The 15,110-nt window shown below is 53.7% G+C and overlaps 2 protein-coding genes across 5 annotated transcripts in view; both read right to left on the bottom strand.

The window, feature by feature from the left end:
* Nucleotides 1–15,110, bottom strand: part of PPP1R32 (protein phosphatase 1 regulatory subunit 32) — a 346,274-nt gene that overhangs the window by 13,178 nt on the left and 317,986 nt on the right. For 2 of the 4 annotated variants that reach the window (XM_050956285.1, XM_050956288.1), the window contains exons 1-3: nt 2,823–6,210; nt 1,797–1,914; nt 1,182–1,335 (exon numbers count right to left, since the gene is read on the bottom strand). In XM_050956285.1, the coding sequence (XP_050812242.1) occupies nt 1,182–1,335; nt 1,797–1,914; nt 2,823–3,006 (456 nt within the window). In that variant the 5' untranslated portion in view covers nt 3,007–6,210. Of the gene's footprint in view, nt 1–1,181; nt 1,336–1,796; nt 1,915–2,822; nt 6,211–6,855; nt 8,840–15,110 lie in introns of those variants that run through there. The other 2 variants (XM_050956287.1, XM_050956286.1) reach the window with 2 other exon arrangements.
* On the bottom strand, nt 11,844–15,037 carry SDHAF2 (succinate dehydrogenase complex assembly factor 2). The gene is made up of 4 exons (XM_050956487.1): nt 14,972–15,037; nt 14,647–14,870; nt 13,001–13,110; nt 11,844–12,292 (listed from the first exon to the last, which is right to left on the bottom strand). Exons 1-4 carry the CDS (start codon nt 14,993–14,995, stop codon nt 12,162–12,164), a joined length of 489 nt encoding a protein of 162 aa, XP_050812444.1. The 5' UTR covers nt 14,996–15,037; the 3' UTR covers nt 11,844–12,161.

The raw sequence follows: 15,110 nt of genomic DNA, 5'->3' as shown, positions 1-15,110 counted from the left end.
CTGTCTCTGGATGCTCCCAGCTGCAGTGCAAGCCCCAACGCCCCACCGCTGCTCCCCACTCTAAGGGGGAGAGGGCAGGGCAGACTTCATGCCCATTCAGTCCTTGCCCTATCTGCTGAAGCTGCCAACCCACCCCAGCTGTGCGGGCGCTGCATGTAGCAGGGGCACCTGTCCAATCCAGACTGAGACCTCCCCGCAAACTCCTCATTTCACATAGGCCACCAAGCAGTCACTGGGTAACCCCGTCTCTGGGGTCACATCAAGCCAGTTGGACCCGCTCCCTGACGGAGCCTGCGCTCAGGAGACAGACTGCAGCACTTTCAAGGCCTGTGGATGCTCGTTAACACCGTCAGGTTATTTACATTCCCATCTGAACAGAACCAAAGTGTGCTATTGTTTATTATTTGTGTTGTGGTTGCATGCAGGAGCTGCAGTCACTGACCAGGCCCTGCGTCTGCACTGCATTGTAAACCTGGGTCTGTGGGACCCAGGCTTGTGGGCTCTGTGTTTCCAAGCCTGCACTGGAGTGTCCACATGGCATTGTAAACCTGAGCTTACAATCACTGGACCAGGGTCTCATAGCTGGGCTAATGTGTCCATACTACACTATGCAGACCTCCTGACTCGGGTCTGTGGCTTAAGTTTGAGTCCACACTGCAAAAAGCCAGGGCTTGGCCCCAAGTCAAAGTCTAGCAGGGTCCTACGACCTGGCTCTTGGGTGCTTGCTGACCTGAGTCAGACCAATGTGTGTGTGGATGGAAGGGGGAATTGGGCTCAAACCTGAGTCAGAACTTGGGCTTTGTGTGCAGTGTAGACATACCCAAAGGTGCTAGGTGCTGTACAGACACAAAATCAAGATGAGCTCTATCCCAAAGACCTGATGATCTAAGACAAGAGACAACAGATGGATACAACCAAAGCTAATTTTGTAAGTTCCATTTTCCTTGTTGCATGTAGTTAATAAAATAAAAGGGTTGCATTGTTTATAATTATTCAAGAGTTAAGGCTCTCTCTGCCCCCAGCCCAGAAATCTAGCAGTAGCTCTGGGATGGAACGTACCATCTGCACAATCTTCTAGCCACAATGTCACCAGGCTGCATTGCCAATGGCAAACCCATGGTGGACAGGGTCGTGATCCATGAGCTGGCCAGGCACAGAGCCAGGGCTTACTAGACACTTACGGCTTTGGTGGTGGGGAAGGAAATGGGCTTGTCTCGAACAAACCCACTCCCTGGCTGGTAGACGCTCCAGGGCAGAGGGTACTTGCCATCGGGAAGCTGGAGGGGCCGGAAGTGCTTGGTGGTCACTGTATCATAGTTATCTTGAAGGAGCTGTCTGGAGCGGGAGGAAGAGAACAAGTGTGGGATAATGATAGCTAGGTCTTTGGTAGATCTCACAGTGCTCTAGAAAGGAGATCAGGGTCATTACAGATGGGGAAACGGAGTCATAGGCGGGGGAAGTGACTTGCCCAAGGTGGCAAAGCAGGCCAGTGACAGAGCTGGGAAGAAAACCCAGATCTCCGGAGACTCAGGCAAGTTGCTCCATCCACTAGGCCACACTGCAGGACAGTCCCTTCCCTGAACGTGATCCCAGCTCTGCACTGATATACCCACCTCCCCTAGGGGTGAGAGGGGAGCAGTGAGAGAGACCTGTGAACCTGGGGTACACTCCTAGGGCCGTCCTGTTGGGATGAACGCCCAGGGTGGGAGAGGGGTCTATAGTCCATGGGATGGTCCCCACCCTGCACACAATCCCAGTTGTACCCAGCCCTTCTCATCTCCTGAAGTACAGCCTACCCCACGGCTGGATTATCCACTTGATCCAGGCTGGCCTTGTAAAAGACAACAGGCCGGTAATTGGATTTGTACCCGGCTCCTGAGTGGTGGCCAACGCGAGGATGGAATCTCTCCTGCCCTGCCAAAGAGAGCAGGGGAATCGCAACTATAAGCCACACAGGCAATGGGGGGGCTCGTGGAGAGAGAGACACTTGCTCAGGTGGAAGACTCCTCCTGAGCCCTAATGCTGTTAGAGCTTTTGAAAGGACTTGCTCTTCCAGGACAATCCCCAAGCTCCAAATTGCAATGGCGCCTTGGCAGCTGACATGACCAGGGATTAAACTTGTGAGCCTGAGCTGAAGCAGCAGGTCTGTTAGACTGGCACCAGGGCAGGACTCATACATGGCTATACAGGTTCTGGTCACTAGAGGGGACCAGAGAGCATAGATAGGCAGTTCAAGACTATGTGACTGCGGACAGGGCCAGGGCCAAGCGTGGTGGGGAGCTGTGAAGGGGATTCAGTCCTTAGTGGGTTAGCGCTGGGGACACAGGGGCCTTGCTAGGGAAACTGCCCAGGGTCTTGGCCCTGCTGGGATACTGAGGCTGGGGTCAGGCCAGCAGTGCACTGTGGGTAAGTGGTGCACGGTGAGAGGGAAGTGCTGCTGGCTGGCTCCTTGAGCCCAGTGGGTCAGTGATTGCAAGCACATAGGGATGCAGGGAAGGTCATTCACACGGCCTGCTGGACACCAGCTCCAGGGCTGGCAAGGACTTCACCATCCCCTCCCCTAATCCTTCACAGCCACACAGCCAGGAGCACTGGCAGCTTTTTTGGTGCCCTAGGCGGCAGAAGGTTCTGCCCCCAAAATGGCACCCCCAACAGAGGCGGCGGAAGGTCCCGCCCCCAAAATACTGCCGACGACCGTGGCGGCTGAACATCGGGCTGCCGTGGTCGCCACCCCCCAAATGTCAGTGCCCTAGGCAACCACCTAGGTCGCCTAATGGGTTGCGCCGGCCCTGCACACAGCACACTTCCTGCGGGGCCCTTACCGTAAGCCGTGCCGTAGCTGGTGGCATAGAACTTCAGAGGGTCCACGCTCCCACCAGCGCTGGTCCTCACATAGGGTGAGACACCGCCCAGAGGGAGGCGCCCCATGGTGGAGGGAGGGCTGGATCTCCGGGGGCCAGGCTGCCCAGCGGCTACAGAGACAGAGGACGTGGTACAGCTGAGCATGAGGATGAGAAGACTGCCACCTGCCCTGCCCGGCTCAGCTGCTCCTCCGGTGTCTCCCTGGCAATGGAGTGTGAGGTCATATCAGCAGCACTATGATGTCAGAGCAGGGGCAAGGACAAAGCCCAGCTCTGAGCCCATTGCCCTTCTGGGGCAGCAAGCCAGTGGACCCCAGAGCCAGGGTAGGGAAGGACCGCAGAGGCCTGGATCTCCTGGGGACAGGGGAAGGGCCCAGAGCCCTGAGTCCCAGCATCACAGTTCTGACTCCAGGAAGGGATACCTCAGTGGTTTGAGCATTGGCCTGCTAAACCCTGGGTTGTAAGTTCAATCCTTGAGGGGGCCATTTAGGGATCCAGGGCAAAAATCTGTCTGGGGACTAGTCCTGCTTTGAGCAAGCGGTTGGACTAGATGACCTCCTCAGGTCCCTTCCAACCCTGATAGTCTATGATCCTGCCAGGGCCTGGAGATGATAGGGAACTGGGCTGAGCCCAGGGCCATGAGTCACTGTGTTACCCCCATCTCAGTGAGAGGGAGACTTTTGGTGGTAGCTGGGTGTCCTGACCCCACCAGCCCTTCAGCCACTCAAGCACTCTCCCAGGGCTGTGCCAGCCCCCGCTTGCCTTGAAGGGCAACACTTGGTGCACCACAAATTCCTCAAAATCATCCCCCCATAGTGTCTAGCCCCTGACACTCAACCTTCACAGTAACTACTATGTTCACTACTCTCAAGGGAACAATACACCCACCAGCTTGTTTGAGTCAACCAAGTAGCCGCTCCAGTATAATGACATAGCCCCGGCATCTCTTTACTGGCACAACCAATGCAAGTTTATTAACAAAGGTTAAGATTTAAGAGCTACCGAGCAAGGGTAATAAGAGCAGCCAGTTACACATAAAACCAAAGGTATGTGTGTCTTAGAGTCTAAACAACTTTTAACAGGTGAAAATCTCATGAGGCAACCTCTCAGCATCACTAGTCCAGGAGGCCAGAAACCAACTTTCATTAATGGGAAAAGTGCTGATCTTTTTGCTGCCTGACTGAAGGTGTCCTTTTGCCTTTCCCTTATGCCCCACCTCCACCCCCAGCCCCACCCGCAAGTTCATTGTCTTTGCAACCCTGACAGGACAGGCCTTGCAGTCTAGTCTCCAGTGTCTTCCCATCCTCCTGTGTATGTCATAGACAGATTTGGCTTAATTTACATGATACAGAGACACATCTTCTCTCCTGTCTGGCAGAAACCTGTGGATCAGCTCTGCCTGGTTACAGACTTTAAGACACAGTGCCAGGATGTACACATCACTTAATTTATATGCTCAGTACGTACATTTCACAATGGTATTAGTGACCATCATGATGCCAGCTTTCATTTGATACCTTACACTATGCTATTTCTGGATAAATACCCTGACAGCTAGGCATAGCGAGTTTATCAGGCCTGTTAGACATTGCTGTTACAGGATAGGGGACCCTTTGCCAGTTGGCACTGAGGGGTTCAGAGGGTCACCTACTAACAGTGTCACCCAGAAAGTTACCAGGTGATACCCTACAGGGGATTTTGCTTTCCCTCCTCTCCCCCAAGACTCCTTTTTCGGCTTCTCTTCCCCCCTCCCTGAGCCTTTCTGCTCCAGCTCCCCAGCAGAGAACTCCCTGCACCTGTTGGTGGAGCTCCCCCAAGTCTGGTTATCCACCCAATCGCCTCTGGGGCAGTTTTACCCGGTGTAGGCTGGGGATTAGCAAGAGGCTCTGGCTCTACAGAGAGGATGATCTAACCCCAGACTGGAGTTTGCAGACAGTCCAGGAACTTACCAGAGAGGACCGGGCCCAGCACAACTAGAGGCTCAGATGACAGGAGCACATGCGCATACCCCCCACCCATAAAGAAGTGGCACATGCTGAGCATCTTCTTGCTGTACTCTGCCCGAGGAGCTGTCCTTACGAACTCTAGAAGCCCCAGAGAAGGCCCCTCCAAACTACTTAATCACAGAATATCAGGGTTGGAAGGGACCTCAAAAGGTCATCTAGTCCAACCCCCTGCTCAAAACAGGACCAACCCCAACTAAATCATCCCAGACAGGGCTTTGTCAAGCTTGACCTTAAAAATATCTAAGGAAGGAGATTCCACCACCTCCCTAGGTAACCCATTCCAGGGCTTTGCCACCCTCCTAGTTAAAAAGTTTTTCCTCATATCCAACCTAAACCTCCCCCACTGCAACTTGAGACCATTGCTCCTTGTTCTGTCATCAGGTACCACTAAGAACAGTCTAGATCCATCCTCTTTGGAACCCCCTTCAGGGCACCTGGCCTTCCTGCTGCTGCCTGGGTATCTCAGGCGCTTGTACCCACCTCTGAGTTCCAAGGGTCAGTACAGGAATAAGATGTGTTGGTACTTTTCCAGGCTCTGCTCACAACCCAAGCTCCACCCCTTCACTCATGACACAGGCAGGAGGCGCTACCCACACTAGGTTATGAAATTCCCCATCATTATTCTTTGTATTATTGTAGTGTCTAGGAATCCCAGTAGGTGCTGTACAAACCGAGCAAAAAGACCTGCCCCAAAGAGCTGGCAATCATCTGATCCTCCCTCCTCTTTCTCATTTGCTTCGATCAACAGTGAAAGAACTGACAAAGTTAACAGCCACCGCATTGTTCGGCTTCCGAGTTAACAGGTGCAGGCGAATGGGGATATTGCCCCTTCTCAGAACCATCATTCCAGGCTGGCTGCTGGCGGAGGCAGAGGCCCTTAGAGGGACTGCATCACAAAGTGTTCTGTACAAAATCAGGGGGTGAGACTTCTTCCCTGTTCAGTGATCGGGCAGATCGCGGAACAAGAGAGGCAGATCCCAGGGAGAGCCCTGGGCCGGTTTTGGCCCTGCCACGCCACTGAACCCAGCCCAGCTCCAGCACATGTGGCTGAGCCAGAAGCCCGTTCTTCCACCATCAGCCAAGTCCAATGGCCATAAACAGAGACACGGGCTGGCCCAACGGAGGGAATTCTGGGTCTTTCACCTCCCCTGGCTCCCATCTGACCCCAGGCTGCACGTAGGCAGACCTTGGTAGACAGCTGTTCAGATCCTTGAGGGAGGAGGTTTTGGGGATCTCAGTGAGCAGTATAAACCCATCACGGCTATTGCCACTGGCTGCCCCTCCTGTTGGCATGCTCAGCAGAGAGACCATGGAGCCAGCCGTCCCCAGGGCCGGTGCAAGAATGTTTCGCGCCCTAGGAGAAACTTCCACCTTGCACCCCCCCCCCCCCCGCGCCCCTGCCCTGAGGTACTCCTCCCCCTATGGCAGCTTCCCCACTCCACCCTGAGGCCCCCCCCCGCAGCAGCTCCCCACCCCAACCCTCCACCCTGAGGCACCCCCCCGCCCCAGCTCACCCCTGCTCTGCGCATGAGCATGAGCACCCCAAGCACGCCGTTACTGCTTCATTTCTCCCACCTCCCAGACTTGCGGAGCCTAAGCTGATTGGCGCCGCAAGCCTGGGGGACAGGAGAAGTGAAAGAGCTCACCCCTGCCCCGCCCCCTCCCTGAGCACGCCGTGGCTGCTTAACTAAACGCCGGAGGCGACCAGGGCGGCCGAAGATCCGGCCGCCGCGGTCGCTGCTGAAGAAAATGACGCCCCCCAAATCCCAGCGCCCTAGGCGACCGCCTTGGTCTCCTAAATGGTTGCACCGGCCCTGGCCATCCCCCCTCAGCGCTGAGGGTCAATCCCGCAGGGACAGGGCTGAGCCACACTTATCTGGGCTGGGGAGGGTGCTGGGGACAGAGGGACCACACGGGCAGCTTCCCCCGCTCACTCTGCCGCCTCCTAGCTCTGCCCACCCCACATCCTTCTCCCGCTCCCCCCCTACCTGCCCCAGGCAAGGCTCTGGCAAGGTCCTGGCAGGCGCTGGGCAGGGTTAGGAGCTCGCTGGAGGAATGTGCAGGCCTGTCCAGTCACAGCCAGTATCCTAGCAACCGGTGCATAGCAACCAGCTGGAGAAACAGGACAGCTTCCAGCAGGAGGGAGCAGAGGCCCAGGCTGCAGGGGGATCTCAAAGCACTTTACAGGCACTCACAAAGCGGGCCAACATCCCAGACGAGGACTGTAGGTATTTCCAGCCCTGCTGCCTGATGGCAGCACATCTGGCCTGGATGGGCCCTGAGCCACGCAGAGGGCACTACACAGGCACAGGTGCCCAGAGTACCCAAGCGCCTGCTGAACCATGTCCCAATATTACTGTGAGGCAACAGAGGCAGGGAGAGCAGCCAGTGGGGCTGCGGCTGAAGCAAGAGGCGATTGCATTAGGCAGACAGAAAGCAAGGGGCGAGGAGATGCAGCCACAGGGTGCTTGGCTGAGAGCAAGTGGTGGAGGGATTGGCCAGGCCATCGGGTAGCAAACCCAGTGGAGCCTTCACCTTGCTTAGCTCCCAGCCCTTCAGCATTCAGGAGGGAGCAACACCCCACGGCCATTCCTTGGTACTGTAGCTGAGGCTAATCCCCCTTGATCCTGGGACAGCTCCTGTTGAGTCTCAAAGACACTGAGCTAGGAATCTTTCCTAAGAGCTTCAAAGGAACAGAGCAGTTGCTATGTGTGTCCCTGATCCCCGCTTTCCACCAATCAGAGGTCCTGTCTTCCTGCCACTTCTCTGTCCTGCAATGAAATGACAGGACCCACCCCTTCCCTGTAGCAATGAGATACTTAAAAACCTACTGTCCCCAGCTATCCAGAGCCAGCCCCTACCTCTTCCCTTCACAATCCCAGGGCTCTGAAAGCCAACCACCGGCCAGCAACTTCAGTCTCCTCATTGCAGAGGCTGCTTGCAGGAAAGGAGGATGAGAGAAGAGAAAAAGAAAGGAGGAATGAAGGCCTGGTCACTGTAATTAAGGCCCTGCATAAATTGCAGGGTGTTTGTCACAGCTCAATGTTTGAATTTCACAGGACAGGCACAACCGCCAAGTCTCCCCTTTCCCTGCCCCAAACCGCTGCAATTTTTCCCATGAGGCGGTGGAAGCAGGCATCCTGGCTTCCACCTCCTGCCTGAAGCCACAGATACTCATGGGGGTAGGCAACAGGTCAGTCCTACCCTGGGGAGCACGGTAGGATGGTGGACTGGTGCAGCTGTTTCACCACATGGCATCAGCTGTCCAAGCCCATTTCGGTCTAGGCTGCAGCTGCTGCTCCCTGCCTGGCTGGTGGGGAGAGGGGGACGGCACTGATAACACATAGTGGTTAGGAGCCCTGGGCTGTCTCAACTTACAGCAGCCCCTGGCAGACCCAGGGGAAATCTGCAGGAGCTGAGACTAGGATCTGCACTTGGCACACAACCAGGTGCATGAGGGGGCCCTGCCCTGGCAAAGAGTGGAGGTGAGTCTGGAATCCATCTTTCCACCCCAATCCCCAGCACTGGGGCAGGGCCCCCAACACGCCATCTCACGCACCCAGTAGCAGATCCTGGGCTCAGCCCTTGCCAGGTCTCCCCTGGGCCTGCTGCTGGGCCATGTCTCCTAACCGCAGCACTGTCAGCACTGCTCCCCTCTCCCTGCTGGCCAGGCAGCAGCTCTAATGACAGCCTGAGCTGGATGGACAGTGTCATTTGGTGAAACCAGCCCAGCCTGCACCCCATTACTGTGCGTTGTTCCATCCCCACTTTAGTCTCCCCTCTTTATTGGAAAAATCACAATATTGGGCTAGTATCAGAGGGGTAGCCGTGTTAGTCTGGATCTGTAAAAGCAGCAAAGAGTCCTGTGGCACCTTATAGATTAACAGACATTTTGGAGCATGAGCTTTCGTGGGTGAATACCCACTTCGTCAGATGCATGTAGTGGAAATTTCCAGGGGCAGGTATATATATGCAGGCAAGCTAGAGATAATGAGCTTGTTCAATCAGGAAGGATAAGGCCCTGTTCTAGCAGTTGAGATGTGAAAAACAAGGGAGGAGAAACTGGTTCTGTAATTGGCAAGCCATTCACAGTCTTTGTTTAATCCTGAGCTGATGGTGTCAAATTTGCAGATGAACTGAAGCTCAGCAGTTTCTCTTTGAAGTCTGGTCCTGACGTTTTTTTGCTGCAGGATGGCCACCTTAAGGTCTACTATAGTGTGGCCAGGGAGGTTGAAGTGTTCTCCTATAGGTGTTTGTATATTGCCATGCCTAATATCTGATTTGTGTCCGTTTATCCTTTTCCGTAGCGACTGTCCAGTTTGGCCGATGTACATAGCAGAGGGGCATTGCTGGCATATGATGGCGTATATTACACTTGTGGACGTGCAGGTGAATGAACCGGTGATGATGTGGCTGATCTGGTTAGGTCCTGTGATGGTGTCGTGTATGTGGGCAGAGTTGGCATCGAGGTTTGTTGCATGGATTGGTTCCTGAGCTAGAGTTCCTATGGTGCGGTGTGCAGTTACCGGTGAGAATATGTTTCAGGTTGGCAGGTTGCCTGTGGGCGAGGACTGGCCTGCCACCCAAGGCCTGTGAAAGTGTGGGATCATTGTCCAGGATGGGTTGTAGGTCCCTGATGATGCGTTGGAGAGGTTTTAGCTGGGGACTGTATGTGATGGCCAGTGGAGTCCTGTTGGTTTCTTTCTTGGGTTTGTCTTGCAGCAGGAGGCTTCTGGGTACATGTCTGGCTCTGTTGATCTGTTTCCTTATTTCCTCATGTGGGTATTGTAGTTTTGAGAATGCTTGGTGGAGATTTTGTAGGTGTTGGTCTCTGTCTGAGGGGTAAGAGCAGATGCGGTGTACCTCAGTGCTTGGCTGTAAACAATGGATCGTGTGATGTGCCCGGGATGGAAGCTGGAGGCATGAAGGTAGGCATAGTGTCAGTAGGTTTTCAGTATAGAGTGGTGGTAATGTGACCATCACTTATTTGCACCGTGGTGTCTAGGAAGTGGAGCTCCCGTGTAAATTGGTCCAGGCTGAGGTTGATGGTGGGGTGGAAGCTGTTGAAATCGTGGTGGAATTTTTCCAGAGACTCCTTCCTATGGGTCCAGATGATAAAGATGTCATCAGTGTAGCATAGGTAGAGAAGAGGCGTGAGTGGACGAGAGCTGAGGAAATATTGGGCTAATTTCACAATTTCCATACAGTTCCTGAAGCCATGATTTTACAGGGCCTTACCGATAACACGAGAGAGAGAGAGATGACAGCCAGGCCAGGTGCATCCTGGGACTGCAGTCCAAGGAGTAGCTGAGAACAGGCGGCTCACATGGTATTGGCTCCTCCTCCTCCTCCTCTCCAGCTGATACATTGCAATAAATGAAGCTAAACTCATCAAAACCACTCCTAGCATCTTTCCCATGGCAGCAATTGCTGTAGGGACACAATCTGAACACCAGCGGGAGGGGAGTGGCGAAGAGACACACTCTCTAGAAAGGCAGCTCTTTGGGGCAGGAACTGCCTATCCGGTCTGTCTTTGCACAACCCCAGGCACAGCACAATGGGGGCCTGGCGCATGACTGCAACTCATAGGTGCTTCTGCAACAAAGAATAATTGCACAGGATTCACTCTTGGAAAAGGTTGGAGAGTGCTCATGTCATAAACAGATAAGTAAAAGTTAATAGAACAAAAGTACTTCATATCTCTTTTGCCTGTAAAGGGTTAACAAGATCAGTGAGCCTGACTGTCACCTGACCAGAGGACCAATCAGGGGACAGGATACTTTCAAATTTTGAGGGAGGGAAGTTTTTGTGTGTGCTGTTAGAACTTGGTTGTTCACTCTGGAGGCTCAGAGGGACCAGACGTGCAAACAGGTTTCTCTCCAATCTCTCTGATACAGGCTCCTATAAGTTCAGAATAGTGAGTACTAGGTAGATAAGGAAAGTTAGGCTTATGCTTGTTTTCTTTATTTGCAAATGTGTATTTGGCTGGAAGGAGTTCAAATTTGTATTTTGCTGAAAGGATTTTAATTTGTACTTGTATACTTAGGCTGGGAGAGTATTCGCAGTGTCTATAGCTGAAAGACCCTGTACCTATTCCATTTTAAATTTACAAAGATAATTTGTACTGTTTTTTCTTTCTTTAATTAAAAAGCTTTTCTTGTTTAAGAACCTGACTTTTTATTCTGGTGAGACCCCAGGGGACGGGGTCTGGATTCACCAGGGAATTGGTGGGGAGAAAGTAGGGAAGGGGGAGAGAAAGGTTAATTTTCTCTCTGTGTTAGGATTACTTTCTCTCTCAGGGAGAGTCTGGGAGGGGGAGAGTGAAGAAGAGGGGAAGGAGAATTTTCCTCTCTGTTTTAAAATTCATGGAGTTTGAATCACAGTGATCTTTCAGGGTAACCCAGGGAGGGGAAACCTGGGAGAGGCAACAGTGAGGGGAAGGGTTTACTTTCCTTGTGTTAAGATCCAGAGGGTCTGGGTCTTGGAGGTCCCCATGCAAGGTTTTGGGGGGACCAGAGTGTACCAGGCACAGGAATTCCTGGTTGCTGGCAGCGCTACAAGTACTAAGCTGGTAATTGAGCTTAGAGGAATTCATGCTGGTACCCCATCTTTGGACACTAAGGTTCAGAGTGGGGAATTATACCATGACAGCTCAGTTTAAGCAAACCGTTTTCGGCCTGCAGGGTTGGTTGGGCACATAATCAGTCATTAACCTCACAAGGGATTGAGCATTGCTGTTCCCTTCCTAGAGCAAGTATATTTAAATAGGAGGCTGGAGAAGAGTGAGTGGTGGATACTCTTCCTGCTGGGTGGGTCTATCTCCCCCCCCTGCCCCTCCCTTTACACTGAATTTAGCCATTGGTGGGCCCTGGCCACAAGGATTTACAACGAATGGTTAATGAAGAGGCTGTAGCCATCAGAGAGGCCCCCATGGTCAAACAAGAGGAATTACACAATGAATCAAAGCACACTGTCATAATGCTATCACCTTCTATTTATCTTGCACCAAGATGCTCTACAAGCTATATACATACAGTGCCACTGACATGCAACCACTTCTGAGGTGGACTGCTGCACCCGTACAACAGTGGGACAAATCCACGTAGAAATTCTCACGGTCAGGGATAGTGCTTGAAACTTTATTCAGTGGGGTTTGGAAACCCGGGCAGAAGCAACCACCGGGTGGAGGATTCCAGGAGCCAGGACTGCAGCACTGCAGGCTGCCAAATAGGTGTAGGCACCTCAGCCACTGCTGCTAGGGACGAGAAGAGGATCCCGGAGCAGACAGGGTGCCTCACTGTGAGGGCTCAAAGAGGTACTCCAGGTCTGGCTGCCGCAGCCTCTGCTCCTTGTTCTTGTTCTTGGTGAACTCTCTCAGCATCACCATGACGTCATTCTCAAACACCTCCGGGGTGGGCTTTGCTTCTTCAGGGAGAAAGGACACAGGATGAGACACAGCATCCCCACCCCCATTTCTCAAAGTCACCAGCTTCACATCTTTGTGCAGCCAATGAGGAGTCACACTGAACCCAGTCTCATATCCCTCTAAAGTTGTAATGCCTCTTTCAAGTCTGCTTCACTAAACACCATAGGAACTCAGGTCAGAGCAGCTAACCACTCCTCCTAGTGAGACCCATCTCAGATGGCAGCAAACAGCTCTAGGATACAGAGGGAGTAAAACCCTGCACCCATTCAATTAGTGCAGTACAGGGGAATTACTTCCTGCCCTCAGTTTATGATCATCCTGTGCCTTGAAGTATGAGGATTGGAAGCCCTGGACATTTTCTGAGCAAGAGTCACTGCTGTTGCTATTCTGATCCCCATATTGTATATTGCTGTGTGTGGAGCCCAGGTGAGCTGAGATACACTCATCATCCCAGAAAGCTTTCTGCTCCATCTCTTCATAGGAGATAGGGCCCAGCTATAAAACCTAGCTCCTGTAGATTTTACAAAGATCAGTATCATCACCCCTATTTTGTAGATGGAGAAACTGAGGCAGGGGGCGGGAGAAATGACCCAACAGACGCGTAGCCAACCTGGAAATAGAGCCCACGTCTCCTGAGCCCCAGCCCACTGCTCTATCATCTAGGCCACACTGCCTCCCCCGAAGAGGGCCCTGTTGCAATACAGTACCTGTTGCCCAGTAGTAAATATCCCAGTCATTGCTGGGCTCGTTGATCAGACGGTCATAGAGGTTCAGCTGCCTCTCGGTCATGCTGTTCAGATTCTCCTTTGCAAAGAGGCTAAGTGAGGCGAGAGAGAAACCAGGAAGCACGAGGAACATAGTAACTGCCAGGCTCAGAGCCAGAGTCCGTCCAGTCCAGCATCCTGTATGACTCTGGCCAGTGCCAGCAGCAGGCAGGTGTGGGATAATCTACCCCCAAGAAGGGCTCATCCAGGTCTCTAGTAGTTAAAGATCAGCTTAACCCTGTAGCTGAGCTCTAATATCCCTGCCACCATCTGTTATCATTAATTATAACTCTGGATATTTTAGCTATGCATAGAAATGTCACGTCACTTGGGAATCTTACCATGTTCCTGACCTCACCGACTTCTTGTGGTAGGGAGTTCCACAAGCTAATTATGTATGGTGTGAAAAAGGATTCCCGTCTATCAGTTCTGAACTTCCCAGTGTTCTATTTAATTGACTGTCCCATTGTGCTTATTATGCAGGGCTGTCCAGAGAATTCAGGGGGTCTGGGGCAAAGCAATTTCAGGGGCCCCTTCCATAAAAAAAGTTGCAATGCTACAGAATACTATATTCTCATGGGAGCCCCTGGGGGGGCCAGGGCCTGGGGCAAATTGCCCCACTTGTCCCCCCACCCCCGGCAGCCCTGTTGTTATGAGGCAGGGAGAACAGAAGCTCCCAACCTTGCTTTTCTAGACCAGTCATTCTTTTATCAATTTATGTCCCCTCTTACTTGTCTCCTTTCTAAAACAATAATCTCAGTTTTTAATTTCTCTCTTTGTAGGAGAGTTTTTCCAGGCCCTTGTTCTTATGTTCTTGATCATTCTCAACCACCTCTTTTCGGCAATACCCTTTTGGAGATGGGGCAACAATACATCACGCATTAGCCAGCTGAGGCCGCACTACCTATTTATAGGACAGCATTAAAATATTTTATCAGCACTGAATTTCACCTGCCACGGTGCTGCCCATTCCCGGTGCTGGGCTCGGTCCTGCTGAAGTTCCACACAGTCCCCTGTAGCTTGACTAATCTCAGGGTATGGCTACATTGAAACTTCAAAGCGCTGCCCCAGAAGCGCTTTGCAGTGTGAGTGTGGTCGCAGCGCCAGCACTGGGAGAGAAATCTCCTAGCGCCGCACGTACTCCACCTCCTCATGGGGCTTAGCTTGCAGCGCTGGGAGTCGCGCTCCCAGCGCTGCGGCACTGTTTACACTGGCGCTTTACAACACCGTATCTTGCAGCTCAGGGGGGTGTTTTTTTCACACTCCTGAGCGAGAAGATTGCACAGCTGTAAAGCGCCAGTGTAGCCAAGGCCTCAGTAACTTCGTGTCTTCTGTACGTTTGTGACCTCGCTCTGCAGATCACTACTGACACTGAACAGCACAGGACCTGGCCTGGAACCTAAAGGCAACCTCGGTTCCCCGCCGTGGGGGAACGGGGCAGCCCGGCAGAGCTAAGGAGGGCCGGGAGAGCTGCTGGGGAGGCGGAGACCCTCATGCCCGGCCCGTCCCCCAAGAAGGGGGCAGGAAGCGAATCCACCCAGGGAACGTAGCAGCCCGATCCGGGGATCCCCGCGCGGGGCCGCCCGTACCTGAGCAGCAGGCAGTTCTCCAGCATGCCTCGCTTCCTGCTCTCGTACAGGAGCCGGGCTCTCTTGGCCTGCAGGGGCTCGCCGGGCCGCTCCTGCCAGGGGGGCAAGGGGATCTCCAGCAGGTCCTTCCGCGAGTCGGCCGGGGAGCCCCCCCGACAGCCGCGCCGGGCGGGGAGCGAGCTCGGGCGGGGGGCGCGGAGAGCCCGTCGGGAGACAGACAGGAGCTGCCGAGAGAGGGGGCGCGTGAGGGGGGCGGGCTAGGACCCGCCGCAGGGAGCCGGGCGCCAGGCTCCGCCCCTCCCCCGGAGAAACCGGCCCCACTCACCCGAAGCCCCATCGCCGCCGCCATCGCGCTTCCTGGGCCCGGCCGCTCTACTCCGCCCTCCCCCGCTCTCTATGGTACCTCCGGTGCGGCGGGCGGAAGGGGCGTGGCCTGCGGCGGAAGGGGCGTGGCGTGACGGCGC

Source organism: Gopherus flavomarginatus, chromosome 5 (assembly GCF_025201925.1).
Source record: "Gopherus flavomarginatus isolate rGopFla2 chromosome 5, rGopFla2.mat.asm, whole genome shotgun sequence".
NCBI lineage: Eukaryota > Metazoa > Chordata > Testudines > Testudinidae > Gopherus > Gopherus flavomarginatus.
Note: the sequence above shows the minus strand (reverse complement) of the source record. Positions and strands in the feature narration are given on the sequence as shown.

Bases quoted from the DNA above. Each gene is read 5' to 3' on its own strand.
- SDHAF2 (XM_050956487.1), bottom strand. From the start codon at position 14,995: ATGGCGGCGGCGATGGGGCTTCGG. The intron at 13,111-14,646 runs GTACGGGCGGCC...CGCCTCACTTAG, and splicing joins GAGAACTGCCTGCTGCTCAG to CCTCTTTGCAAAGGAGAATC. The intron at 12,293-13,000 runs GTACTGTATTGC...TTCTCCCTGAAG, and splicing joins TATTTACTACTGGGCAACAG to AAGCAAAGCCCACCCCGGAG.